A 27,533-nucleotide genomic window follows, 5' to 3' on the forward strand; every position below is an offset into this window, starting at 1 on the left:
GAATTGTGCATGTGTCTGAAGTTGTCCTGTACTCTCCCAAATGCTTAGTATAGTGCTTTGCACACCGCAAGCACTCAACAAATATGATTAACAAATAACAATAACAACAATAATGTCAAAGAGACAACCAATAGCATGGTAGAATCCATTAAACACTGCATTGTGTTGCTGCAGATTGCTAAAGTAAACTTTGGTTTTGACTAGCCTCATTCTGGGAGGTGGTGACTAGTGTTTTTCTTGCAAATCTGCCAAACTTCAGCTCCCAAGCTGGGTCCTTCTCAGGGTGGGCAATAGAGCGATCCGGCGGTGAGTCCGGGGGACCATGGAGCCCCTCTGACTTCTGCCAGCCCCTTCCCCAGCATCTCTCTCCATGGGGCCGGGTCAGAGCCGGAGGAAGCGGGGGACCTAGGCAGGGGCTCGCTGTTGTAGTGGGGACGCGGGAAAGCCGGCAGGAGGCCTTCTGTAGCCGGGCCATCCATCCCGTGCTCACGCGACTCCCGCCGTCCGCGGACGACGAGCCGAGTGGGAAATGTCCTGTCACCAGAGGCCCAGCCCGATCCTGGCCGTTGTTTACGTGGTTATAGCAGGTAAGGCAAACGGTCGGCGGTATCTGTTGAACGCTTACCGTGTGCTGAGCACCGGACTGGGCTCTTGGGAGAATGCAATAAAGTAAGTAGATACGACCACTGCCTTCGAGCTTACGGTCCAGTGGGGAGACGGACATTAAAATAAATTTACCGTTAGGGAGAGAAACAATATAAGACCAGAGACCTGAATGGCGTGGGCACGGGTGAGCGTCCAAGTACTTAGGGAGTACGTATGGACTTGCGTGCGTTGATGACACGGATGGGTCGGGCCTTAGGGAGGGGAGATGAGAGACGAGTCAAGAAGAGCGTTCTGAAGGAGATGTGATTGTAGTAGGACTCTGAAGATGGGGAGGAGTGGGATGTTCTGTCAGTTATGAAGGGGGAGAAGGGAAGGTGTGAGCAAAAGGGTTGATGGCCCAAGAGGCGCGAGTGAGATCCAGTGGGAGTCCCTGAGGGGGAGCAAGATGGTGAATAGGGATGTGGTGGGAGAGGAGCGAGGCTAGGTAGGAGGGCCCGAGGAGTTTCTGTTGGAAACGGAGAGGGATGGGCAGCCCTTGGAGGTTCAGGGGAAGCAGCATGGCTCAGTGGAAAGAGCTTGGGCTTCGGAGTCAGAGGTCATGGGTTCGACTCCCGGCTCTGCCACTTGTCAGCTGTGTGACTGTGGGCAAGTCACGTAACTTCTCTGTGCCTCAGTTACCTCATCTTTAAAATGGGGATTAACTGTGAGCCTCACGTGGGACAACGTGATTACCCTGTATCTACCCCAGTGCTTAGAACAGTGCTCTGCACATAGTAAGCACTTAATAAACACCAACACTATTATTATTATTAATAAATACCAAGAAGCAGGGAGACAGTATGGTGTAATAGAAAGAGAATGGGTCTAGGAGTCCCAGCTTCTAGTCCCGGCTCTGCCTCTCACCTGTTGTGTCTGGTGAACAGGGTATGGGCCTGGGAGTCAGAGGGCTTGGGTACGTGGTAGGTTCTGCAACTTGGGCGAATCACTTCACTTCTCTGTGCCTCAGTTATGTCACCTGTAAAATGGGGATTATGACTGTGAGCCCCATGTGGGACGGGGACTGTGTCCAACCTCATTAGCTTGTATTTACCCCAGAGTTTAGTAAGGTACCTGGCACATAGTAAGCACTTAAATATCACAGAGGGGAAAAAAAAACCCTCGAACAAGACACTTAATGTCTCTGTACCTCTATTTTCTCACCTGCAAAAAGGGGACTAAATACTTGTTTTCTCCCCACTTAGACGAAAATAAGAAGCCCTTAATAAATACCATAATTACTAGCAGTGTGGCTCAGTGGAAAGAGCACGGGCTTTGGAGTCAGAGGTCATGGGTTTGAATCCCGGCTCGGCCACTTGTCAGCTATGTGACTTTGGGCAAGTCACTTAACTTCTCGGTGCCTCAGTTACCTCATCTGTAAAATGGGGATTAACTGTGAGCCTCACGTGGGACAACCTGATTATCCTGTATTTACCCCAGCGCTTAGAACAGTGCTCGGCACATAGTAAGCGCTTAACAAATACCGACATTATTATTATTATCACTATTATTAATAATAGTAACAACTAGCTTTAAGAGAAAATGACTTAGATGGTCTCTTGACAATCACTGGGTGTTCGGAGGAGACTTTGTTTGATGCGTAGGTTCTCACTAAAGGATGGGCTTGGAAGAGTGGAAAGGACGGCAGCTGCAGATCCAGTTCCTGCGCATCTCACAGGATGATGTAGACACGGTGGATGGAGTGATATAGGCACAGTCTGCGTGGTCTGACACTTGGAACCTGAGGCACATGAAGAGAGATGGGCAAGATTAAGTTCCTAAAAGGAACCCTTTCCAACCTATGTGTGAGTCGGGGGCTGGATTAGATAGGCAGGGCGCTTCCCTTTTTTCCAGACCTGAGAGAAAAGAGAAATCCTGACAGGGAACCCCAGGAAGTTTTGTTCTTTTCTCAAAGAAGGTAGTCCAGAAAATACCTGTCTTTCTCCCCTCCCTCCCTTCCCCTCTCCCCGCCACCCCCAAGTGACTTTTTTCTGGCTTTCCCAACCCTGCTAAAGCCTGCGGGTGGAAGAAGGAGCCGATCTGCTCCTCCCCACTGTCCACAAACACCTGCTTCTCAACACAGTTAAGCCAATCTTACCTTTTCGAGTCCAGCTTGGTGCCATTCACCCAGAAGAAATAGCGCTCATTCTTGCGAAGCCCAATCCAACATTCTTTCTTAAACATGAGTTTTCTTAGAGTGGCCTGGAATGAAAACACCGTGATTCAATCCCCAAGCAATGTCAGGCCTCATGTCGCTCTCCCTGCTAGGGGCATGTGAGGATGGGATTGGAATTAGTACAGTGTTCTGTGCCTAGTAAACACTCAGTAAATACAATTGAACAAAATACGGTGGAATGAATGGGGTGACCGCACCCAGAAGAAACCAGAGTGAAGCAGTATGGTCTAGTGCAAGCAGCCTGGGCCTGGGAGTCAGAAGACCTGGCTTCTAATCCTGGCTCTGCCAACTGTCTGCTGTATGACCTTGGGCAAATCACTTCTCTGGGCTTCAGCGTCCTCATTTGTAAAACGGGGATTAAGACTGAAGCCTACGTGGGACAGAGACTGTGTGCAACTTGATTATCCTGTATCTACCGGAGCGCTCAATACAGTGCCTGGCACATTGTAAGGGCTTAACAAATACCATTTTAAAAAATGGAGGTTGCCACATGCCAGCTCAGCCCAGTAGCACTCAAACAAAGCCCTCGTCACAGCACAGGGGGAATCTTAAAGAGAAGGCTAAAACACTTTTGCGATCTCCTTTGTGCACTCTCTACCCCCTGAGGATGATGCAGACCAGAGAAGAGTTTGACTGCCAAACAGAGGAAGGCCCGATCGATACGTGACCCACCCTGGGTTGATGTCATTAAGAAGGACGGCAGAGCACCCAGATCTGGTTATTTGTTAGCTGGGAAGTGACAGTTCTGTAAACAGAAGTTGATATATCACTCTGTTGTGATATATCACGTGGATAACATGATATGTGATATAACACGTGGAACACTGAGGAAACATCCAGGATTTCCAGGCCTTACCACCAACTTTGAGGAGGAAAGAGAGATTATGGGATCTCACTCCTCTTCAAACCCTCCTATTGAGCCAGGGGAAGGAATGTGGTTCTGGGAATATAATGGGTTCTATTATTATTATTTAGTAAGTGCTTACTCTGTGTCAAGCACTGTTCTAAGCACTGGGGTAGATACAAGTTAATCAGGTCAGAGACAGTCCCTGTCCCTCGTAGGACTCACAGGGTCAGTAGGAGAGAGAACAGGCACTGAATCCTCATTTTACAGTTGAGGAAACTGAGACAAAGAGAAGTGACTTGCCCAAGGTCACACAGCAGGCAAATGGTGGAGCCAGGATTAGATCTCAAGTTTTCTGCACTTGGAATCTGCTCCCTTTATTCAGCCCTCCTTCAGTCCCACAATACTTATGTACACTTATGTACACTGCGTTTACAGTTCCACAATATCCGTAAGCTCACTGGGGGCAGAGAACATGTCTATCGACTCTGTTATGTTATATTCTCCTAAGCATTTAGTACAGTGCTCTGCACACAATAAGCGCTTAGATTTGATTGACTGATTCTGATTCCCTGACCTGTGCTCTTTCCACTAGGCCATGCTGCTTTCTAATCCTAATTCTGTCCATAGCTGGCTAATGTGGAGAGACACTTAGACGGTAAGCTCCTAGTGGAGAGGGATCGTGGTCCACCAACTCTATTGTACTGAACTCTCCCCAGCTCTTATTACTGTGCCCTGTACATAGTAAGCACTAAGCACTCAATCAATACCATTAACTGATTGATGCACTTTGCCAAATGCTGCATCCTGGCCCACTTAATCTCTTACTGCACTGTCTGCCCCCGATGGAACAAGTCCAGCAGGGACGAGAATGTGTGAGGATGGCAATGCAAGCCACTAGCACTAGAATCAATTCCTCTGCACAGATTCTTTAGTCCTGAGGCTCACCCACCATCCCTGACACAATAGATATGACTTTTGCTGCAAGCCAAGTGTAGGAGAAAAGCAGGGAAAAACGTCAAGATTTCTCAAGATTTATCTGCTCGGTCAGGCTCTGACACCTGACATCTGTGGTTCACTGCGGCCCTGACTTTGGCTATGAAACAGTCCCATCGAAGGATGCCCCCATCCCCTTGAGAACTCTGGACCCTCGGGACCACAGGTACTGCACTGAGGCAAGCACTTATTTCCCTCCCTGACTACTGCATCAGCCTCCTCCCTGGCTCTCCCCTCTCCAGTCCATACTTCACTCTTCTGCCCCGATCATTTTTCTGAAAAATCTTTCAGTCCACATCACCCCATTCCTCAAGAACCTCCAGTGGCTTCCCCTCCACCTCTGTATCAAACAGAACCTCCTTACCGTACGCTTAAGGCACTCATTCATGTCTTTACCTCCTACCTTACCTTGCTGATCTATTTCATCCCAATATAATACCAACCTATTCACTGTACCCCGATTTCATCTCTCTTGCGGCTGATCCCTTGAACACATTCTCTCTCGAGCCTGGAGCTACCTATCTCTTGATATCCAATAGTCCACCACTTTCCACATCTTCAAAACCCTCCTCAAATCATTTCTCCTCCAAGAGGTCTTTCCTGATGTGAGCTGTCACACCTTGGTCAGGCAAACACGCTTAGCTAATTAACACCAGAGGGGCTGGAAGTGAACACATTCCATGCCTTCAAATTTCAGATGACCGATCGGACCTCCTCAATGGAGCAAGGAGAAGTGAGCATCCCGTGGGGGGGTGGGGGGGGCTCGATTGCCAGATGATTTGAAAGGCAGCCTGTGACTGTATCCCTGGAGACAACCAGCATCTCTTTCCAGGTTCTGCCAGCTGATAGAAGTTGGGGACGGTACTGGCCGCATAAGTGTATTCCTTCCCCGATGGGAAGTGTTCGTGGGGAGGGACCTAGGTACTTCGCCATGCAAGTACAAATCCCATAAAAAAACAGACAAAAAAGAGTAACTAAATAAGCATATTCCTCCCAAAAGGGAAGTTCAATTCACCATGAAGAAAAAATCTTGCATGGCTCAGCCTTCCTGACTCTGGTCTCTCACTCTTGCTGCACCGATCCTCGAACCCGTTCCCACACGAGGGTGACACCTGATTAAGTCCTCATTTTCCCAACCACCCTCCCCTCTGCTTTGACTATCAACTCGGCTGTGAACCCTTTAAGCACTTTGATATTCACCTGAATCCCACAGCATCAATGTATGTATCCTTATACTCTTCATTCTGCAGATCATAAGCTCCTTGTAGGTAGGGATCAGGTCCACCAACTCTGTTGCGCTTTCCCAAGGACTTTCCCACTCACACAGTAAGCACTCAGTAAATATAATGATTGATTGACTGGGTTTCAGATACTGCAGACCTTCACCATGATCTCACCCATACCTCGCTTATATCCCAGCCCTCCTTTACTACTGCTGCTGCAACCTCCCGCCCCAACTCCAGCATCACACCCTTTCAGCTCACGCCCATCCAACCCAACCCACACCCCTGACCCATGCCCTTTTCCCTCCATCCTTTCTCCATGAACCTGAGGAATCCCCACTCCATCATGGGCAATATCCCCTTCATCTTATTCCTGATCTTTATGGGACCTGTTCCTATTCCTGACCCAATCTGTTCCTTCTCACCAGCACTGAAACCTGGCTTGCTCCAGACTCTACTGCCTCCCCTGTGGCTCTCTCCTGAGGGGACCTCACCTTCTCCCAGGCCCTGACTCACTGGAAAAGTGGGAGCATTCAGCCTGCTTCTTGCCTCCCAATGCCGCTTTCACCCCCATCCCTCCCTGGCCATCCCCCAACAGCCACTTCAATGACTTGTTGCAGTCACCTCCCAAACTCCTAGTCTCACCTCCCAATTTCTGAACAACTGAGCAATTTCTGCCACCTCTCTCAGCCTCCCTCTCTCCTTTTCCCCCCATACACGGATCCTCAGGGGCTTCAACCCCCATGTGGATGATCCTGAAGACCCTCTCCAGCCACCTGCTTCTCTTCAATCTTCAACTCCACCAACCTCCCACTCTACCCCACCTCACTCACTCGCTTAGGCACCTGCTGGATCTCATGATCGCTTGTCACTATACCATTTCTAAACTTAGCACTCTCCAACCACAACTTCATGACCAACTTCTCTCCCATGCCTTCCCACCCTATAAAACTTCCTCCGCTCACCGCCCTGCCTCAACTCTAGACCACCACCACCACTTATTCGAACTCATAATGCTGCACATGGACTCTACCCACACTCCCTTCTCTTGAAATGCAGAAATCCGCACCCTCAACTCCGCCCTCTCTGCCATACTACACTCCCTCTCCTCTCATCCTTCCGCAATCTTGCACCACCACCCCTCAGCCCTCGAACACCTGAAAAGTATACTTGCTTGCTCCTCTACCTGGAGCAGTGTAGGTGAAAATACACACACCAGGCTGACTTCAGCTACTTCAAATTCACCCTGATTTACTGTAACCCTGCTCTGCTCTGCTCAGCAACACTAGGTCACCCTCACCGACTCTCCTGCCTATTCCCCTCCAACTGTAGACCTTTGCTTCCCCCCTAAAACCTCTGCAGGCCCCACTTTCCTCTACCCTCACCCTGTTGATCCCCCCCCCCATCACTTCCCCATCACGTACTCAATTCCCGGCCACCCCAACATCCATTCGTCCTTCTCAGGAATCTCTCAAGAGGAGAGCTCTTACCTACTTCCGAATCTACCCCCTCCAACTGTGCCTCCCATCCCATCTCACCCTCCAAAAAACACTTGCAACACCTTTTCTTCCCTCCCAGACTGCCACCTTCTGATGGCTTCTTCCAGTCAGTAAGTCATTCGTATTTATGGAGCACTTACTGTGTGCAGAGCATCATACTAAGTGCTCAGGAGAGTACAAGATATCAATACAAAAAACACATTCCATGCCCACAACAAGCTTTCAGTCTTCCCTTTTGACTTCAAACATGCCCTCATCCCCTCATTTTCAAAAATAACCTTTCTTGATCACATAGTTCCATCTCCCTGCTCCTATTTCTGTCTAAAATTCTTATATACAGCCTCTGCCTCCACTTTCTCTTCTTCACCTCCCTTCTTGACCCTTCACAATCCGGTTTGCATCCTCTTCACTCTATTGACACTGTTCCCTCCAAGATCACCAATGACCTCCTCCTTGCCTAATTCATTCAATACTATTTACTGAGCGCTTACTATGTGCAGAGCACTGTACTAAGCACTTGGAATGTACAAATTGGTCACAGACAGTCCCTGCCCTTTGACAGGCTTACAGTCTAATCGGGGGAGACAGACAGACAAGAACAATGGCAATAAATAGAATCGAGAGGAAGAACATCTCATTAAAACAATAGCAAATAAATAGAATCAGGGTGATGTACATCTCACTAAATAAAATAAATAGGGTGATGAAGATATATACAGTTGAGTGGACAAGTAGAGTGCTGAGATGGGACGGGAGAGGGGGAGGAGCAGAGGGAAAGGGGGGAGAAGAGGGTTTAGCTGCAGAGAGGTGGGGGGGGTAGAGGGAGCAGAGGGAAAAGGGGAGCTCAGTCTGGGAAGGCCTCTTGGAGGAGGTGAGCTTTAAGTAGGGTTTTGAAGAGGGGAAGAGAATCACTTTGGCGGAGGTGAGGAGGGAGGGCATTCCAGGACCGTGGGAGGTCATGGCCCAGGGGTCGATGGCGGGATAGGCGAGACTGAGGGACGGTGAGAAGGTCAGGAGGTGGGCGGCAGACGAGCGGAGCATGCGGGGTGGGCAGTAGAAAGAGAGAAGGGAGGAGAGGTAGGAAGAGGCAAGGTGATGGAGAGCCTTGAAGCCTAGAGTGAGAAGTTTTTGTTTCGTGTTGAGGTTGATAGGCAACCACTGGAGGTGTTTAAGAAGGGGAGTGACATGCCCAGAGTGTTTCTGCAGGAAGATGAGCCGGGCAGCGGAGTGAAGAATAGACTGGAGTGGGAAGAGACAGGAGGAAGGGAGATGAGAGAGAAGGCTGACACAGTAGTCTAACTGGGATATGACGAGAGCCTGTATCAGTAAGGTAGCTGTTTGGATGGAGAGGAAAGGGCGGATCTTGGCGATATTATAAAGGTGAGACCGGCAGGTCTTGGTAACAGATCGAATGTGTGGGGTGAACGAGAGAGCTGAGTCAAAGATGACACCGAGGTTGCGGGCCTGAGAGACGGGAAGGATGGTCGTACCATCCACGGTGATAGGGAAGTCAGGGAGAGGACCGGGCTTGGGAGGGAAGATGAGGAGCTCAGTTTTGGTCATGTTGTTTTAGGTGGCAGGCAGACATCCAGGTGGAGACATCCTGGAGGCAGGAGGAGATACCAGCCTGAAGCGAGGGGGAGAGGACAGGGGCAGAGATGTAGATCTGTGTGTCATTTGCCTAGAGATGATAGTTGAAGCCATAAGAGCAGATGAGTTCACCAAGGGAGTGAGTGTAAATGGAGAACAGAAGAGGGCCAAGAACTGACCCTTGAGGAACTCCAACAGTTAGAGGATGGGAGGGGGAGGAGGAGCCTGCGAAGGAGACCGAAAATGACTGGCCAGAGAGATAAGAGGAGAACCGGGAGGGGACGGAGTCTGTGAAGCCAAGGTGAAATAAGGTGTGGAGGAGAAGGGGATGGTCGACAGTGTCAAAGGCAGCTGAGAGGTCAAGGAGGATTAGAATGGAGTAGGAGCCATTGGATTTGGCAAGGAGGTCATGGGTGACCTTAGAGAGAGCAGTCTCGGTAGAGTGGAGGGGACAGAAGCCAGATTGGAGGGGGTCCAAGAGAGAATGGGAGTTAAGGAATTCTAAGCAGCGAGTGTAGACGTATCATTCTAGGATATTGGAAAGGAAGGGTAGTAGGGAGATAGGGCAATAACTGGAAGGGGAAGTGGGGTCGAGAGAGGGTACTTTTTAGGATGGGGTAGACGTGGACATGTATGAAGGCAGAGGGAAGAAGCCATTGGAGAGTGAGTGGTTAAAGATAGAAGTTAAGGAGGTGAGGAGGGCAGGGCGATGGTTTTTATAAAGTGAGCGGGAATGGGGTCTGAGGCACAGGTGGAGGAGGTGGCACTTGCGAGGAGGGAGGAGATCTCCTCTGAGGATACTGCAGCGAAGGATGGGAAAGTAGGGAAGAGGGGTGGGGGGGGAGGTGAGAGGGGGAGGGGTGACTTTGGGGAGCTCAGTCCTGATTGTGTTAATTTTTGTGATGAAGTAGATGGCCAGATCATTAGGGATGAGGGATAGGGGATGGGGAGGAACAGGGGGCCTAAGGAGAGAGTTAAAGGTCCGGAACAATTGGCGGGGGTGACGGGCATGGGTGTCGATGAGGGAGGAGAAGAAGTTTTGCCTGGCGGAGGAGAGGGCAGAGTTAAGGCAGGAAAGGATCAATTTGAAATGTATGAGGTCGGTTTGGTCCTTGGACTTTCGCCAGCAGCAATTGGCAGCTCGAGCATAGGAGCATAGGAGGTGGACAGAGGCGGTAATCCAGGGCTGTGGGTTAGTGGAGCGAGAGCGGCGGAGGGAAAGGGGGGCGAGAGAGTTGAGATGAGTAGAGAGGGTGGAGTTGAGAGCGGTGACCTGATCATCGAGAGTGGGAAGAGAGGACAGGGCAGCAATGTGGGGAGAGATGCTTTTGGATGGATGGGATCAAGAGAGCAGAGGTATCTAATAATAATAATAATGTTGGTATTTGTTAAGCGCTTACTATGTGCCGAGCACTGTTCTAAGCGCTGGGGTAGACATAGGGGAATCAGGTTGTCCCACGTGGGGCTCACAGTCTTAATCCCCATTTTACAGATGAGGGAACTGAGGCACAGAGAAGTTAAGTGACTTGCCCACAGTCACACAGCCGACAAGTGGCAGATCTGGGATTCGAACTCATGAGCCCTGACTCCAAAGCCCGTGCTCTTTCCACTGAGCCACGCTGCTATCTGTGGGGGAGTAGCAAAGAATTGCAGGGGGAGGGAGTGTGAGAGATGAGGCAGGTGAGAAGGTTATGGTCAGAGAGAGGGATTTCAGAGTTGGTGAGGGAGGAGGTAGTGCAGCGGTAGGAGATGACGAGATCGAGGGTGTGACGGAGTCGGTGAGTGGGCGCGGTATGGTGGAGCAGGAGGTCGGCAGAGTGGAGGAGGGATAGCAGGCGGGCGGCAGAGGAGTCATCGGGTACATCCATGTGGATGTTGAAGTCTCCGAGGATCAGAGTGGGCAGAGAGAAGGAGAGAAGGAAGGTGAGAAAGGGGTCTAGGTGGTTGAAGAAGTCGGAGGTGGGACCGGGAGGGTGGTAGATGACAGCTACAAGAATCTGGAGGGGGTGGTAGAGGCGAATGATGTGGGCTTTGAAGGGCATTTTTCTTGTCTGTCCGTCTCCCCCGATTAGACTGTAAGCCCGTCAAACGGCAGGGACTGTCTCTATCTGTTGCCGACTTGTTCATTCCAAGCGCTTAGTACAGTGCTCTGCACATAGTAAGCGCTCAATAAATACTATTGAATGAATGAGGGGAAGAAGAGGGAAGGGGGAGGAGGGATAGTGCGGAAGCAGTAATGGAGTGAGAGGAGGAAGTCGACGCCTCCTCCTTTTACGGTGAGTCTTGGGGAGTGGGAGAAGGAGAGGCCACCGCTAGAGAGAGCAGCGGTGGAGACCGTGTCTTCAGGAGTGAGCCAAGTTTCCGAAAGGGTGAGGAGGAGAGAGCGGGAAAGGAACAGGTCATGGATCAAAGGTAGTTTACCTGTAATGGAGCAGGGGTTCCAGAGGCCAAACTTGAAAGTAGCTGTGGGTGCAAGGGGGGGAGGGGAGAGAGCGGAGGGAGGGGAGGGTTTGGATGGGAAGGAGGTGGCGGGGCCCTGGACGGGGAGAGGGGGAGGAGGGGTGGCGGTGGGACAGGAGGACTGGGATGGGGTGTGGGTGGGGAAGAGGGAAGGGGGGAGGGGGAAGAGGGGTGGCGCTGGTAAAGTGGGGTTCTAGGGCGGGGGGGCGGGGAGGAGGCAGAGGAGAGAGCAGGATAGAGCTGGGTAAGAGAGAAGGGGAGGATTAGAAGGGGCAGGAGGGGGTGGGGGTGGAGGGACATGGTGAGGCCAGAGAGGTAAGTGGCAGCACTGACAACAATAAACAACAAGCAAAACTGGTAATATAGTAACATGATAATAATAATAATAATGTTGGTATTTGTTAAGTACTTATTTTGTGCAGAGCACTGTTCTAAGCGCTGGAGTAGACACAGGGGAATCAGGTTGTCCCATGTGGGGCTCACAGTCTTAATCCCCATTTTACAGATGAGGGAACTGAGGCACAGAGAAGTTAAGTGACTTGCCCACAGTCACACAGCTGACAAGAGGCAGAGGTGAGATTCGAACCCATGACCTCTGACTCCAAAGCCCGGGCTCTTTCCACTGAGCCACGCTGCTTCTCAGGGGATACAGTATGATACAATAAAATAGTGTTAATAAGCGGGGTCGGGGGTCGACTTGACTGAGGGTCGACCTGATCAAACTCAAAGTCAAAAGGCTAGCGGCAAGGAGAGTCCCAGAGCTCATTACCAAATGTCTCTGAGGCGGCGGGGGCCCTGAAGTTGTCCAGGGTGGGTTTCGGGCGGAGGTGGCGGCTAAGGTAAGGTAACATGGTGAGAACAAGGACATCGTCGCCCGGGGCGGGGGCGATGAATCACCTCATGGGGGAAGAGGGAGTGAGGGCTTCCCAAAAATGGCCGCTTCAGGTGGAGTCGGGGGGCGGTTGGGGAGCACAATGTCCCGGGGCCCGAGCAGGGAGACACAATGTCCCCAGGGCCGCGTAGGGGAGCACAATCTCCCCAGGTCCGAGCAGGGGGGCACAATGTCCCCAGGGTCGAGCAGGGGAGAGCAATGTCCCCGGGCCCTAGCAGGGGAGCACAGTGTCCCCAGGCCCGAGCAGGGGGGCAGAATGGGAGCTGGTGGCTGGGGGCCTGTGGGGGCGGGGAGGAAGATCCTTAGTGTCGGAGTCCTTGAGCAGGGGTGCGGGGGAACCAGGTTGCGAAAGGATGAGGCGGGCACGGGTCCAGGCGGTCCAAGGCGCAGCTCCCTGGCAGAGGCGCTGGCGGCGCGGATGAGTCGGTGAGCGGCAAGCGAAGGGCTTGCCGGGAATAAGGGCCAGGTGGTCCAAGGCTCAGCTCCCAGGAGAGGCGGTCCCGATGTCCCAGGTGACCCTGGGGTACCGACCATCTCAAGGTCAAATGCTACCTGGTGACCTCCTGAGCCAGCAGGCGGAACTGGGAAGTCAGGGTGGGACACTGCCCCCACAACCGAAACTGCCAGATTGACAGCCCCAGCTAGGAATACAGAAGGTGCCCCTCGCCCTCGTGCCAATCAAATTAGGAATGGAGGAGGGGGAAGGGCAGAGATTGGATAAACTGAGGCCGGAAGCTGGAATGGCCTAAGGGCATAGGTGATAAATACCTGCCGCCTCTAACCTTCTGTACAGAGGAATGGGACTTGCAGCAGCCAGCTGTGGGTCACCTCTGTCCAGAGCGTGAGAAGGCCGCTCTGCCTGCACCAAGTGAGGAGCCGTGGGATGGGTGAGTGTCCTCTCCTGCTGAGAGCCCGTGGGGTTGGGAGTAAATCATAAGTGGGCTCAGGTGTCCACCCCCACGCGAGTAACATACCAGTGTATTCCTTCCGTTAGGGAAGCTCTAACCCCATATTCCTCCCAAAGGGGAAGCTTTAACACCATGTTTCCCCCAAAAGGGAAGGCCGATTGTCGCGTCTAAATAATTAATTAAATTCAATCTGCCCCGCGGAATAAATTCTATACAAAACTCAGGTTTTTCCATCCCCGGCCTCTCTCTGTCTCTCTCGCCACACCGATTCCAAAAGAACCTGTCCCCGGCGACGGGTGACAACCTGGTGTGGATGAGTCGGTGATCGGTGGCCAAAGAGCTGCCAAAGAGCTAGCCGGGAATGGGGGCCGGGCGGTCCAAGGCTCCGCTGCAAGGGAGAGGAGCTCCCGAGTCCATGTGGGGGCTGATTCAGTTGGCTCCCCAGGGGAGCAGATCTAAAGCCCTCCTCTCCATCCTAATCTTCCTTGACCTCTCTGATGCCTTCAACACTGTGGACCATCCCCTTCTCCTGGAAACACAATCTAACCTTAGTTTCACTGATAGTTCTCCTCCTCTGACTGATCCTTCTTCGTCATTTTTGTTGGCTCTTCCTCGGCACCACTCCGTAACTGTGGGGATTCCTTAAAGCTTTGTTCTGGGTCCTCTTCTATCTTACACTCCCTCTCGATGAGTTCATCTGTCCTCATGACTTCAACTACCGCTGTTATGCAATGATCCTCATATCTACCTCTCCAGCCCTGACTTCTCTCCTCCTCTGCTCTCTCGTGGGTCCTACTGCCTCCAGGTCATTTCTACATCAATATCCCAGCGGCACCTCAAACTCAGCATGTCCAAACTGAATTACTCATCTTCCCTGGAAGGAGCAGTGATTTCAGACCAGATCTAGCCTCTCCAGTCCATCCATCCACTGCTTGAATCATTCTTCCACATCATGCCACACACTTCTCCCAACTCTTCAAAGACTTTCCAAGTTTGTCCGTTCCTCTCTGCATTAGCAGAAACTCCTAATCATCGGCTTCCAGGCACTCGATCTGCAGTCTCCCCACTACTCACCCTCACTCCTCTCCCATCGCACCTAATTCACACACTTCATGTTACCATCAAGTCAGCCTGATCTCTTTGCTTTGCTCTTTTCTCTCTGGCCTCTCCAACCTCTTGCTCATGCCCTTCCTCCTCTCTGGAGCTCCCTTCCCCAACACCCCGGCAAACCACTGCTCTCTCCATCTTCAAGGCCCTTTTTCCCACCTCAACTGCTGCCCACCACTCTCTCATATGCTGAATTTCTCTCTCCCTTCAAATCCATAAGATCATAACCTTCTCCATCCTCAAAGCCCTTCTAAAGGCATATTTTCTTCAGGGGGCTCTTCCCCGATTAATTTCTGAACTCCTCTACTTAGACTTCACCCCTACTTGTGTGCCATCAAGGCACTTATGTTCTCCCAACCTCTTGTGAAGCCCTTATCAATCAGTGGAATTTATTGAGTGCCTACTGCATGCAGAGCACTGTAGTAAGGGCTTGGGAGAGTAAATCCTCCCTTTCCTCTTCTTCCAAACTACTACCATGTTAATCTAATCACTTCTCCTATCCTGCCTTGATTACCGTTTCAGCCTCCTTGCTGTCCTCCCTGCCTCCTATCTCTCCCCACTCCAGTTCATACCTCACTCTGCTGCCCAGACCATTTTTCTACAAAATCGCTCAGGCCACTTTTCCCCAATTCTCGGGAACCTCCAGTGATTGCCCTTGCGTCAAACAGAAACTTCTCACCATTGGCTTTGAACCACTCAATCTCCTTGCCCCCTCCTCCTACCTCACTTTGCTACTTGCCTACTACAACTCAGCCCACTTACTACACTCCTCTAATGCTAACCTTTAAGCAGCGTGGCTCGGTGGAAAGAGCCTAGGCTTGGGAGTCAGAGGTCATGGGTTCGAATCCCGACTCTACCACTTGTCAGCTGTGTGACTGTGGGCAAGTCACTTCACTTCTCTGTGCCTCAGTTCCCTCATCTGTAAAATGGGGATGAAGACTGTGAGCCTCACATGGGACAATCTGATTACCCTGTATCTACCCCAGTGCTTAGAACAGTGCTCTGCACATAGTAAGCGCTTAACAAATACCAACATTATTAACCTTCTCACTGTACTTTGATCTCGTCTATCTTGCCGCTGACCTCTTGCCCAAGTCTCATCTCTGGCCTGGGATATCTGACAGACAATTACAGATGGCCCTTCTCATATCTGACAGACAATTACTCTCCCCCTCTTCACAGCCTTACTGAAAGAACAACTCCTCCAAGAGGCCTCCCTGACTATGCCCTCTTCCTTTTCTTCAGTTCCCTTCTGCGTTGCCTTGACTTGCTCCCTTTATTCATCCCTCATCCCAGCCCCACAGCACTTATGGACGTATCTGTAGTTTATTTAATGTCTACCTCCCTCTCTAGACTGTAAGCTTGCTGTGGGCGGGGAATGTGTCTGTTTATTTTGTTATAGTGTACTCTCCCAAGTGCTTAGTTCAGTGCTTTGCACACAGTTAGCGCTCTACAAATACAACTGACCAACAGAGTTGGTAGAGGCATTCCTTGCCCTCGCCGAGCCTACAGTCTCAATATTCATACCTTGAACATTCTAGTACTTAATCACTAACTCATGTGCAAATACCTTCTCTCTCATCCAAAATTAATTTTTTGATCTGTCTCCCATGCTACATTGTCACTTCCTTGAGAGCAGAACTTAGAATTTACTAATTCTAAGGTACTCTCCAAATAGTGCAGCACTCTGCAGAGCAAGTGCAATCTCGGTGTCATCCTTGACTCGTCTCTCTCGTTCACCCCACACATCCTATCCGTTACCAAGACCTGCCGGTTTCACCTTTACAATATCGCCAGGATCTGCCCTTTCCTCTCCACTCAAATGGCCACCTTACTGCTACGGGCTCTCGTTATATCCCGGCTAGACTACCGTGTCAGCCTTCTCTCCGACCTCCCTTCCTCCTCTCTCGCCCCGCTCCGGTCTATTCTTCACTCCACTGCCCGGCTCATCTTCCCGCAGAAACGATCTGGGCATGTCACTTCCCTTCTTAAACAACTTCAGTGGTTGCCTATCAACCTCCGCTCCAAACAAAAACTCCTCACTCTAGGCTTCAAGGCTCTACATCACCTTGCCCCTTCCTACCTCTCCTCCCTTCTCTCTTTCTACCGCCCACCCCGCACGCTCCGCTCCTCCGCTGCCCACCTCCTCACCGTCCCTCGGTCTCACCTATCCCGCCGTGGACCCCTGGGCCACGTCCTCCCGCGGTCCTGGAACGCCCTCCCTCCTCACCTCCGCCAAACTGATTCTCTTCCCCTCTTCAAAACCCTACTTAAAGCTCACCTCCTCCAAGAGGCCTTCCCAGACTGAGCTCCTCTTCTCCCTCTACTCCCTCTACCACCCCCCCTTCACCTCTCCGCAGCTAAACCCTCTTTTCCCCCTTTCCCTCTGCTCCTCCCCCTCTCCCTTCCCATCCCCTCAGCACCGTACTCGTCCGCTCAACTGTATATATTTCCATTACCCTATTTATTTTGTTAATGAATTGTACATTGCCTTGATTCTATTTAGTGCCATTGTTTTTACGAGATGTTCTTCCCCTTGACTCTATTTATTGCCATTGTTCTTGTCTGTCCGTCTCCCCCGATTAGACTGTAAGCCCGTCAAACGGCAGGGACTGTCTCTATCTGTTGCCAACTTGTTCATTCCAAGCGCTTAGTACAGTGCTCTGCACATAGTAAGCGCTCAATAAATACTATTGAATGAATGAGAAGCAGCGTGGCGCAGTGGAAAGAGCACGGGCTTTGGAGTCAGGGCTCATGAGTTCAAATCCCAGCTCTGCCACTTGTCAGCTGTGTGACTGTGGGCAAGTCACTTAACTTCTCTGTGCCTCAGTTCCCTCATCTGTAAAATGGGGATTAAGACTGTGAGCCCCACGTGGGACAACCTGATTCCCCTGTGTTTACCCCAGCGCTTAGAACAGTGCTCTGCACATAGTAAGCGCTTAACAAATACCAACATTATTATTATTATTATTAATGAATGAAAGTGCACAATAAATGCTATTAGTGAAGTTGGGTTCCTTAGAGGCAGTGACCTATTACAACCCAGCCCACATACTTCATTCCTTTAATGCCAAGTGACTCACTGTACCTCTCCACAGACCTCTCGCCCATGACCTGCCTCGGGCCTGGAACCTCATCCCTCTTCATAACCAACAGATGATTACTTTCCCCCACTTTCAAGCTTTATTGAAGGGAAATCTCCAAGACTTCCCTGATTAAGCCCTCTTTTCCTTTTCCTCCACTCCCTTCTGCATGCACTGACTTGCTCCCTTTATTCATCACGCCGCCCAGCCCCAAGCCACTTATGCGCCTAACTGTAATTTTCTTATTTATATTAATGTCTGTCTCCCCTTCTATACTGTAAGCTCGTTGAGGGCAGGGAGTGGGCCTGTCATATCGTTATATCGTTCTCTCCCAATCGCCTTAGTACGATGCGCTGTACACAGTAGGAGCTCAATAAATATGATTGATGGATTGGAAATAACACAGGCCTAAGAGTTAGGGCCTCAAATTCTAGTCCCAGTTCTCCCACTGACCTGGTATGCAAATCACTTAACCACCTCAGGCCTCAGTTGCCTCATATGCAAAATAGGGATAATAATATCTGCCTTTCTCTCCCTCCCGGGACTTATATAATGATCAAAATGGTCTAAATAACATGAAAGGTTTATAAAGTCATGGTATTATTATTTCACTCCATCAGGCTCTAGGATTGGGTCAGTGTCTTTTCTCTCCCTGACCAGCTCCTGGGATTTTTTTGAACCCACTGGAGGTGGAAAAGGAGGCAGGCTTTCAGTTATGTCTTCAAGCCCATCCCATATTGAGCTCTGCCCCGGGCTGGCTCTGCCCACAATAAATGAGGGCCCCATAAAGAGAGGGTTCAGGGGGAGGTCAGAAGGCAAGGGATGTGGTGGTGCCCTTACCAGCTCTCTCTCATCTTCAATCACAGCAAGAGATGCTCCCTGAGAGGAGCAGGACTGTTGTCCCTCCGTCCACTCCCCTTGATCCTCAGAGAGGAAATAGCACTTCCTGTGATGATACTGCCAGGCGTCTGATGGACACGGTTCCGAGGGGCAGGTGGGACACCTAGCTCGCAATCCTAGAAACAAAGGCGTCACAGAAGGGGAATCCAAACCATGTCAGAAAACGGACAGGCAATGGAGTCTTTTCTGGGTTAGGGCCTTTTGTGGCTTTCCCGCAATGCTGAGAGCCATCCCATCCGAAGGGCCAGTGAAGCAGAATGGAGAGAGGAAAGTGAGGGAAGAGGAGCGCGGAGCTGGAGGGTGGGCCCACGGGCATGAGTTTATCACCCAATTTATTTTATTACCCTATTTATTTTGTTAATGAGGTATACATCCCCTTGATTCTATTTATCGTGATTAAGTTGGTTTTTTTTTGTCTGTCTCCCCCATTAGACTGTAAACCCATCAGTGGGCAGGATTGTCTCTATCTGTTGCCGAATTGTACATTCCAAGCGCTTAGTACAGTGCTCTGCACATAGTAAGCACTCAATAAATACTACTGAATGAATGAATGAGAGCAAGGGGACCTGGGTTCTAGTCCCACCTCTGCCACATGCCGGCTGTGTGGCCTTGGGCAATTCCCTAACTGCCGCAGGCCTCAGTTTCCTCATCTGCAAAATGGGGATTACCTGTTCTCTCTTCCTCCCCGCCTTGGACTGAGCACCCATGGGGCAGGGACTGTGTCCAACCTGCTTATCTCCTATCTATCCCAGCCTTTAGTACAGTGCTTGGCACATAGTAAACACTTAAATACCATCCAGGGGAAACCCAGTCTCCAGAGAAGGGGTGTGTCCCCAGGCTAAAAGGAGATCAACATAACAGGAGCACCTCAGAATTTACCGGGATACAAGGACATGATGGAAAAGATTAGCAAACAAATCAGAAGACCAGCCCAGAGGAATGGGTTGTGGAGTTTCTTTTTAATGCTGGAGATGATGGCTGCAAGAAGAAAGAGTCAGTTAGGGTGGCTCTCTTAGATTCTGAGTTCCTTGAGGGCCAGGGACGGTGTCCAGCTTCCACCCCTGTATATTATAAGCACATAATGCAAACTATTACTACTAATCCTTTTCAATTCAGTTTACTGAGCACGGCACTGAGTCAGGCTGCCATCTGAGTGTGAGTGCAACAAAGACCCCAGAGCCCATAGACTCAAGCTCAAATAAGACTCACTTACAGTCTTGGGCAATATCTACTGGATACTTATTAAGTCTCCACAAGATACCGTCCAAGGTGTGTTACTCACTGAGGTTTATTTAGGCATGGAAAAGAGGAAAGACCCTCTCACAAACTATTTATTTTGTTAATGGGGTGGGCATCCCCTTGATTCTGTTTATCGTGATGATGTTGTCTTGTTTTTGTCTGTCTCCCCCAGTTAGACTGTAAGCCCGCCATTGGGCAGGGATTGTCCCTATCTGTTGCCCAATTGTACATTCCAATCGCTTAGTACAGGGCTCTGCACCTAGTAAGTGCTCAATAAATACTATTGAATATAAAATACTTGTTGTTAATTACCGGAGAAGGAAGCTGTGGTGACTGGAGCCGGAAAGACTATTGGAACCCCAGTTTTGATCATAACAGTAAAGCTTGGTTTTTCGATCTTCTAGACTGGGAGCCCGTTGTCGGGTAGGGATTGTCTCTGTTGCTGAATTGTACTTTCCACGTGCGTGGTACAGTGCTCTGCACATGGTGAGCGCTCAAGAAACACGACTGAATGAATGAATGAATCACTTGGTTTTATTTACTCTACCTAGAGACTGAGCTACAGTTCCCCCATCCCTCCCTCTGCCTACCCCAGCGCTTAGCACAGTGCCTGGCACATAGTAAGCACTGAAACGCCAGAAATAAATCAGTCAATCTAAAGGGAGGGATGAGGAGAGGGTGAGCACAACTGAAACCGTCTGGGTTTACTTAGAGGCTCCTCCCCTAATTATTCATGATCACCCTCCCCGGCGCTCAGAACGGTGCATGGCACATAGTAAGCGCTTAACAAATACCAATATTATTATTATTATTCATTCATTCAATCGTATTTATCGAGCGCTTACTGTGTGCAGAGCACTGGACTAGGTGCTTGGGAGGTAGAATTCGGCAACAGATAGAGACCATCCCTGCCCAATAACGGGCTATGACAAATTGGGAAGGAGGGAAAGCGCCAGCCCCCTCCCAGGTTCTAGCGTGCAGTCCCCCTCCGCCGCGCTTAGTCCAGTGGTCTGCACAGAGGAAGCGCTTGATAATGTACTGGACGATGGACCATCCTGTCTCCGTTCTATCTCCTTCCCATATTGTACTGGACATCCTGTCTCCGTTGAATCTCCTTCCTGGGGTAGATCAATCATTTACAGCATGACTCAGTGGAAAGAGCCCGGGCTTGGGAGTCGGAGGTCATGGGTTCGAATCCCAGCTCTGCCACCGGTCAGCTGTGTGACTGTGGGCAAGTCACGTCACTTCTCTGGGCCTCGGTTCCTTCATCTGGAAAAGGGGGATGAAGACTGGGGCCCTCACGTGGGACAACCTGATGACCCTGTATCTCTTTAGAACAGTGCTCTGCACATAGTAAATGCTCAATAAGCACCAACAATATTCTTACTATTTAAGTCTGGGTAGTAACAGAGAAGCAACGTGGCTTAGTGGAAAGAGCCCAGGCTTGGGAGTCAGAGGTCGTGGGTGCTAGTTCCAGCTCCGCCATTTGTCTGCTGGGTGACCTTGGGCAAGTCACTTAACTTCTCTGAGCTCAGTTACCAACTGTAAAAATGGGGATTAAAAAGATGTGAGCCCCACGTGGGACAATCCGATTACCCTCTAACTACCCCAGCGCTCAGAACAGTGCTCCGCACATAGTAAGCGCTTAAGAAATACCATGATTATTATTATTATGTGTCAATTACAACGGGCCATTCCTCAGAACTGGTTCTGATTGGAGGGTGGAGAGCGGGCAAAGCAAGGTGATCGGGTGGGATTTGGGGCGTACTCTGCAAGAGTTGGGCTGTTCGTCCCCTTTACCCCTCCCAGCGTGAAGGGGCGGGCAGCCACTTTCCCCCCTTTCCTGCTCTCCCTCCGCTCATCCCTCTTGAGTCTGTTCATTTCTACACCGAGGTCACGAAACCCTCTCAGGCGATTGTGAGATCAGAGTCGTTTCTCTGATAATAATAATAATAGTAAGGTTGGTATTTGTGAAGCGCTTACTATGTGCCAAGCACTGTTCTAAGCACCCACTGTTCTAATACACCCCTTCTCGATCCTGGGGACATTGTGCTCCCCTGCTCGGCCCCAAGGACATTGTGTCCTCTGGGGACACTGTGTCCCCCTGCTCGGGCCCGGGGACATTGTGCTCCCCAACCGCTCCCCCATTCCGCCCGAAGCGGCCATTTTGGGAAGCCCCCACTCTGCCTGAGGCAGCCATTTTGGGAAGGCCTCACTCCCTCTTCCCCCTTGAGGTGACTTATCTCCCCCGCCCCCGCCCCGGGGCGACGACGTCCTTGTTCTCACAATGTTACCTTACCTTAGCCTCCGCCTACGGCCGCCACCCACCCCGGACAACCTCAGGGCCCCCACCACCGCCACAGGGACATTTGGTCATGAGCTCTGGGACTCTCTCGGCCGCTGGCCGCTTGACTTTGAGTCTGATCGGGTAGGGTCGGCTCGTCCTCCGACCCTGGTCATCGCCTGCTTATTAACACTATTGTAGTGTGTCTTACTGTACCATGTTGCTATATTAGCGATTTCGCTTGTTATTGTTTATTGTCGTCAGACTTTGAGTTTGATCAGGTCGCCCCTTAATCGAGCCTACCCCCGACCCTGGTCATCGCCCTTTTATTAACACGACTATATTGTATCATACTGTATCATGTTGCTATATTACCGATTTCGTTTATTACTGTTTATTGTTGTCAGTGCTGCCACCCACCTCTCTGGCCTCGCCATGTCCCTCCTCCCCCCTCCCGCCCCTTCCTATCCTCCCCTTCCCCTTCCCCTCTCTCGCTCAGTTCTTTCCCGCTCTCTCCTCTGTCTCCTCCCCCCCCCCCCGCCCTAGAACCTCACTTTACCAGCGCTACCCCTCTTCCCCCTCCCCCTACTCTTCCCCCCACCAAACCCCCTCCTCACCCCCTCCCCCCTTCTCTCTTCCCCACCCACGCCCCATCCCAGTCCTCTTGTCCCACCGCTACCCCTCATCCCCCTCTCCCGGTCCAGGGCCCCCCCGCCTCCTTCCCATCCAAACTCTCCCCTCCCCCCGCCCTTCCCCCCTCCCCCCCTTGCACCCACAGCTACTTTCAAGTGTGGCCTCTGGAACCCCCGCTCTATTACAGGTAAGCTACCTTTCATCCATGACCTTTTCCTCTCGCGCTCTCTCCTCCTCCTCGCCCTTTTGGAAACGTGGCTCTCTCCCGAAGACACGGTCTCCGCCGCCGCTCTCTCCAGCGGAGGCCTCTCCTTCTCCCACTCCCCCAGACTCACCGGTAAGGGAGGAGGCGTCAGCTTCCTCCTCTCGCCCCATTGCCGCTTCCGCACTATCCCTCCTCCCCCCTCCCTCTCCTTCCCCTCCTTCGAAGCCCAAATCATTCGCCTCTACCACCCACTCCAGTTACTTGTCGCTGTCATCTACCGCCCTCCCGGTCTCACCTCCGACTTCTTCAACCACCTGGACCCCTTTCTCACCTTCCTTCTCTCCTTCTCTCTGCCCACTCTGATCCTTGGAGACTTCAACATAATAATAATAATAATAATGTTGGTATTTGTTAAGCGCTTACTATGTGCCGAGCACTGTTCTAAGCGCTGGGGTAGACACAGGGGAATCAGGTTGTCCCACGTGGGGCTCACAGTCTTAATCCCCATTTTACAGATGAGGTAAATGAGGCACCGAGAGGTTAAGTGACTTGCCCAATGTCACACAGCTGACAAATGGCCGAGCCAGGATTTGAACCCATGACCTCTGACTCCAAAGCCCGAGCCACGAACATCCATATGGATGTACCCGACGACTCCTCTGCCGCCCGCCTGCTATCCCTCCTCGACTCTGCCGACCTCCTCCTCCACCATACCGCGCCCACTCACCGACTCGGTCACACCCTCGATCTTGTCATCTCCTACCGCTGCACTATCTCCTCACTCACCAACTCTGAAATCCCTCTCTCGGACCATAACCTTCTCACCTGCCTCATCTCTCACACTCCCTCCCCCTGCAAATCTTCGCTACTGCCCCACAGAGACCTCCACTCTCTCGATCCCATCCGTCTTTCCAATAGCATCTCTCCTCACCTTGCCGCCCTGTCCTCTCTTCCCACTCTCGACGATCAGGTCTCCGCTCTCAACTCCACCCTCTCTACTCATCTCGACTCTCTCGCCCCCCTTTCCCTCCGCCGCTCTCGCGCCACTAACCCACAGCCCTGGATCACCTCCTCTGTCCGCCTCCTACACTCTTATGTTCGAGCTGCCGAGCGCTGCTGGCGAAAGTCCAAGCACCAAGACGACCTCACACACTTCAAATTTATCCTTTCCTGCCTTAACTCTGCCCTCTCCTCCGCCAGGCAAAGCTTCTTCTCCTCCCTCATCGACACCCATGCCCGTCACCCCCGCCGATTGTTCCGGACCTTTAACTCTCTCCTTAGGCCCCCTGTTCCTCCCCCTCCCCCATCTCTCACCCCCAATGATCTGGCCACCTATTTCCTCACAAAAATCAACACGATCAGGTCTGAGCTCCCCAAAGTCACCCCTCCGCCTCTCCCCTCCCCCCCACCAACCCTCTCCCCTACTTTCCCATCGTTCCCTGCAGTATCCTCAGAGGAGATCTCCTCCCTCCTCGCAAGTGCCACCCCCTCCACCTGTGCCTCGGACCCCATTCCCTCTCACCTTATTAAAACCATCGCCCCTGCCCTCCTACCTTCCTTAACTTCTATTTTTAACCACTCAATCTCCAATGGCACCTTCCCCGCTGCCTTCAAACATGCCCACGTCTCCCCCATCCTAAAAAACCCGCTCTTGACCCCACTTTCCCCTCCAGTTATCGCCCTATCTGCCTACTACCCTTCCTTTCCAAAATCCTAGAACGAGTCGTCTACAATCGATGCTTAGAATTCCTTAACTCCCATTCTCTCCTAGACCCCCTCCAATCTGGCTTCCGTCCCCTCCACTCTACCGAGACCGCTCTCTCTAAGGTCACCCATGACCTCCTTCTTGCCAAATCCAATGGCTCCTACTCCATTCTAATCCTCCTTGACCTCTCTGCTGCCTTTGACACTGTCGACCATCCCCTCCTCCTCCATACCTTATCTCACCTTGGCTTCACGGACTCTGTCCTCTCCTGGTTCTCCTCTTACCTCTCTGGCCGGTCATTCTCGGTCTCCTTCGCTGGAGCCTCCTCCCCCTCCCATCCTTTAACTGTTGGAGTTCCTCAAGGGTCAGTTCTTGGCCCTCTTCTGTTCTCCATTTACACTCACTCCCTCGGTGAACTCATTCACTCTCACGGCTTTGACTACCATCTCTACGCAGATGACACGCAGATCTACATCTCCGCCCCTGTCCTCTCCCCCTCCCTTCGGGCTCGCATCTCCTCCTGCCTCCGGGACGTCTCCACCTGGATGTCGGCCCGCCACCTAAAACTCAACATGAGCAAGACTGAGCTCCTCATCTTCCCTCCCAAACCCGGTCCTCTCCCAGACTTCTCTATCACCGTCGATGGCACGACCATCCTTCCCGTCTCTCAGGCCCGCAATCTCGGTGTCATCCTTGACTCGTCTCTCTCGTTCACCCAGCACATCCTATCCGTTACCAAGACCTGCTGGTTTCACCTATACAATATCGCCAGGATCTGCCCTTTCCTCTCCACCCAAACGGCTACCTTACTGCTACGGGCTCTTGTTATATCCCGGCTAGACTACCGTGTCAGCCTTCTCTCTGACCTCCCTTCCTCCTCTCTCGCCCCGCTCCGGTCTATTCTTCACTCCGCTGCCCGGCTCATCTTCCCGCAGAAACGATCTGGGCATGTCACTCTCCTTCTTAAACAACTCCAGTGGTTGCCTATCAACCTCCGCTCCAAACAAAAACTCCTCACTCTAGGCTTCAAGGCTCTACATCACCTTGCCCCTTCCTACCTCTCCTCCTTTCTCTCTTTCTACCACCCACCCCACACGCTCCGCTCCTCCGCCGCCCACCTCCTCACCGTCCCTCGGTCTCGCCTATCCCGCCGTCGACCCCCGGACCACGTCCTCCCGCAGTCCTGGAACGCCCTCCCTCCTCACCTCCGCCAAACTGATTCTCTTCCCCTCTTCAAAACCCTACTTAAAAATCACCTCCTCCAAGAGGCCTTCCCAGACTGAGCTCCTCTTCTCCCTCTACTCCCTCTGCCACCCCCGCTTTACCTCTCCGCAGCTAAACCCTCTTTTTCCCCTTTTCCCTCTGCCCCTCCACCTCTCCCTTCCCTTCCCCACAGCACTGTACTCGTCCGCTCAACTGTATATATTTCCATTGCCCTATTTATTTTGTTAATGAATTGTACATTGTCTTGATTCTATTTATTTGCCATTGTTTTTACAAGATGTTCTTCCCCTTGACTCTATTTATTGCCATTGTTCTTGTCTGTCCATCTCCCCCGATTAGACTGTAAGCCGGTCAAACGGCAGGGACTGTCTCTATCTGTTGCCAACTTGTTCATCCCAAGCGCTTAGTACAGTGCTCTGCACATAGTAAGCGCTCAATAAATACTATTGAATGAATGAATAATACAAGGTCAGCAGGTTGCCCCACGCGGGGCTCCGGGCTTCATCCTCGTTTTCCAGATGAGGTCACTGAGGCCCAGAGAAGGTAGGTGACTTGCCCAAGGTCATGCCACTGCCAAGCGGCAGAGCCCAGAGTAGAAGCCATGACCTCTGACTCCCAAGCCTGGACTCGTGCCACTGGGCCACGCTGCTTCCCCCCAAAATTCCATAATTCCCTGATATAATTCGGCAACATTATTACTATTACTCTACTAAATACTATAACTACTATATTAAAAATACTATACATATACGCTATATATAAATTTACTCTATACTATAAATACTAAATAAAGCAGCGTGGCTCAGTGGAAAGAGCCCGGGCTTGGGAGTCAGAGGTCATGGGTTCGAATTCCAGCTCTGCTACTTGGCAGCTGTGTGACTATAATCATAATGTTGGTATTTGTTAAGCGCTTTCTATGTCCAAAGCACTGTTCTAAGTGCTGGGGTAGACATAGGGGAATCAGGTTGTCCCACATGGGGCTCACAGTCAAGTCACTTCACTTCTCTGTGCCTCAGTTACCTCATCTGTAAAATGGGGATTAATTGTGAGCCTCACTTGGGACAACCTGATTACCCTGTATCTACCCCAGCGCTTAGAACAGTGCTCTGCACATAGTAAGCGCTTAACAAATACCAACATTATTAACATTATTAAAGCCCGTCAATGGGCAGGGACTGTCTCGATCTGTTGCCAATTTGTACATTCCAAGCGCTTATTACAGTGCTCTGCAAATAGTAAGCGCTCAATAAATACAATGAATGAATGAATGAATGAATGAATGAATGAATGAATACACGCTCCCTCCCGCCCCCCTCCGGTCCCCGAGCCTGGCCGAGGGCTCCCTTCTCTTCTCTTCCCTCCGATCTAAGCTCCGGGCTGGGGGCCCAGGCTGGGAGCCCGGGCTGGGGGGGGACGGGGCTCTTACCGGCGATGCCCTTCCCCCAGCCCTTTTCTCCGCGGGACTCACTTGGCTGTTGCATCGGCAGGTGGGTGGGCGGCGGGCAGGAGAGAAGAGGAGAGGAGAGGAGAGGAGAGGTCCGGACCGGACCGGACCGGACAGGGCGGCAGGCAGGAGAGGGGAGGAGCGGCAGGGGGGCAGGAGAGGGGAGGAGCGGGAGGGGGGCAGCTGAGGGGAGGAGCGGGAGGGGAGCAGGAGAGGGGAGGAGCGGGAGGGGGGCAGGAGAGGGGAGGACCGGGAGGGGGGCAGGAGAGGGGAGGTCCGGGAGGGGGGCAGGAGAGGGGAGGAGCGGGAGGGGGGCAGGAGAGGGGAGGACCGGGAGGGGGGCAGGAGAGGGGAGGAGCGGGAGGGGGGCAGGAGAGGGGAGGAGCGGGAGGGGGGCAGGAGAGGGGAGGACCGGGAGGGGGGCAGGAGAGGGGAGGAGCGGGAGGGGGGCAGGAGAGGGGAGGACCGGGAGGGGGGCA

General features: G+C 51.8%; 1 protein-coding gene across 2 annotated transcripts; it reads right to left on the bottom strand.

Moving 5' to 3' along the window:
- Nucleotides 1-2,105: 2,105 nt before the first annotated feature.
- On the bottom strand, nucleotides 2,106-27,175 carry LOC114817940 (C-type lectin domain family 2 member L-like). 2 transcript variants are annotated; one of them, XM_029082625.1, is made up of 4 exons: nucleotides 27,079-27,175; nucleotides 18,261-18,436; nucleotides 2,741-2,844; nucleotides 2,106-2,383 (listed from the first exon to the last, which is right to left on the bottom strand). In XM_029082625.1, exons 1-4 carry the CDS (start codon nucleotides 27,089-27,091, stop codon nucleotides 2,254-2,256), a joined length of 423 nt encoding a protein of 140 aa, XP_028938458.1. In that variant the 5' UTR covers nucleotides 27,092-27,175; the 3' UTR covers nucleotides 2,106-2,253. The 2 variants fall into 2 exon arrangements, with proteins under 2 accessions (XP_028938458.1, XP_028938457.1); XM_029082624.1 differs by having other exon boundaries at nucleotides 27,037-27,175.
- Nucleotides 27,176-27,533: the final 358 nt, after the last annotated feature.

The sequence above is a fragment of the Ornithorhynchus anatinus genome, chromosome 17, assembly GCF_004115215.2.
Source record: "Ornithorhynchus anatinus isolate Pmale09 chromosome 17, mOrnAna1.pri.v4, whole genome shotgun sequence".
NCBI classification, from domain to species: Eukaryota; Metazoa; Chordata; class Mammalia; order Monotremata; family Ornithorhynchidae; genus Ornithorhynchus; species Ornithorhynchus anatinus.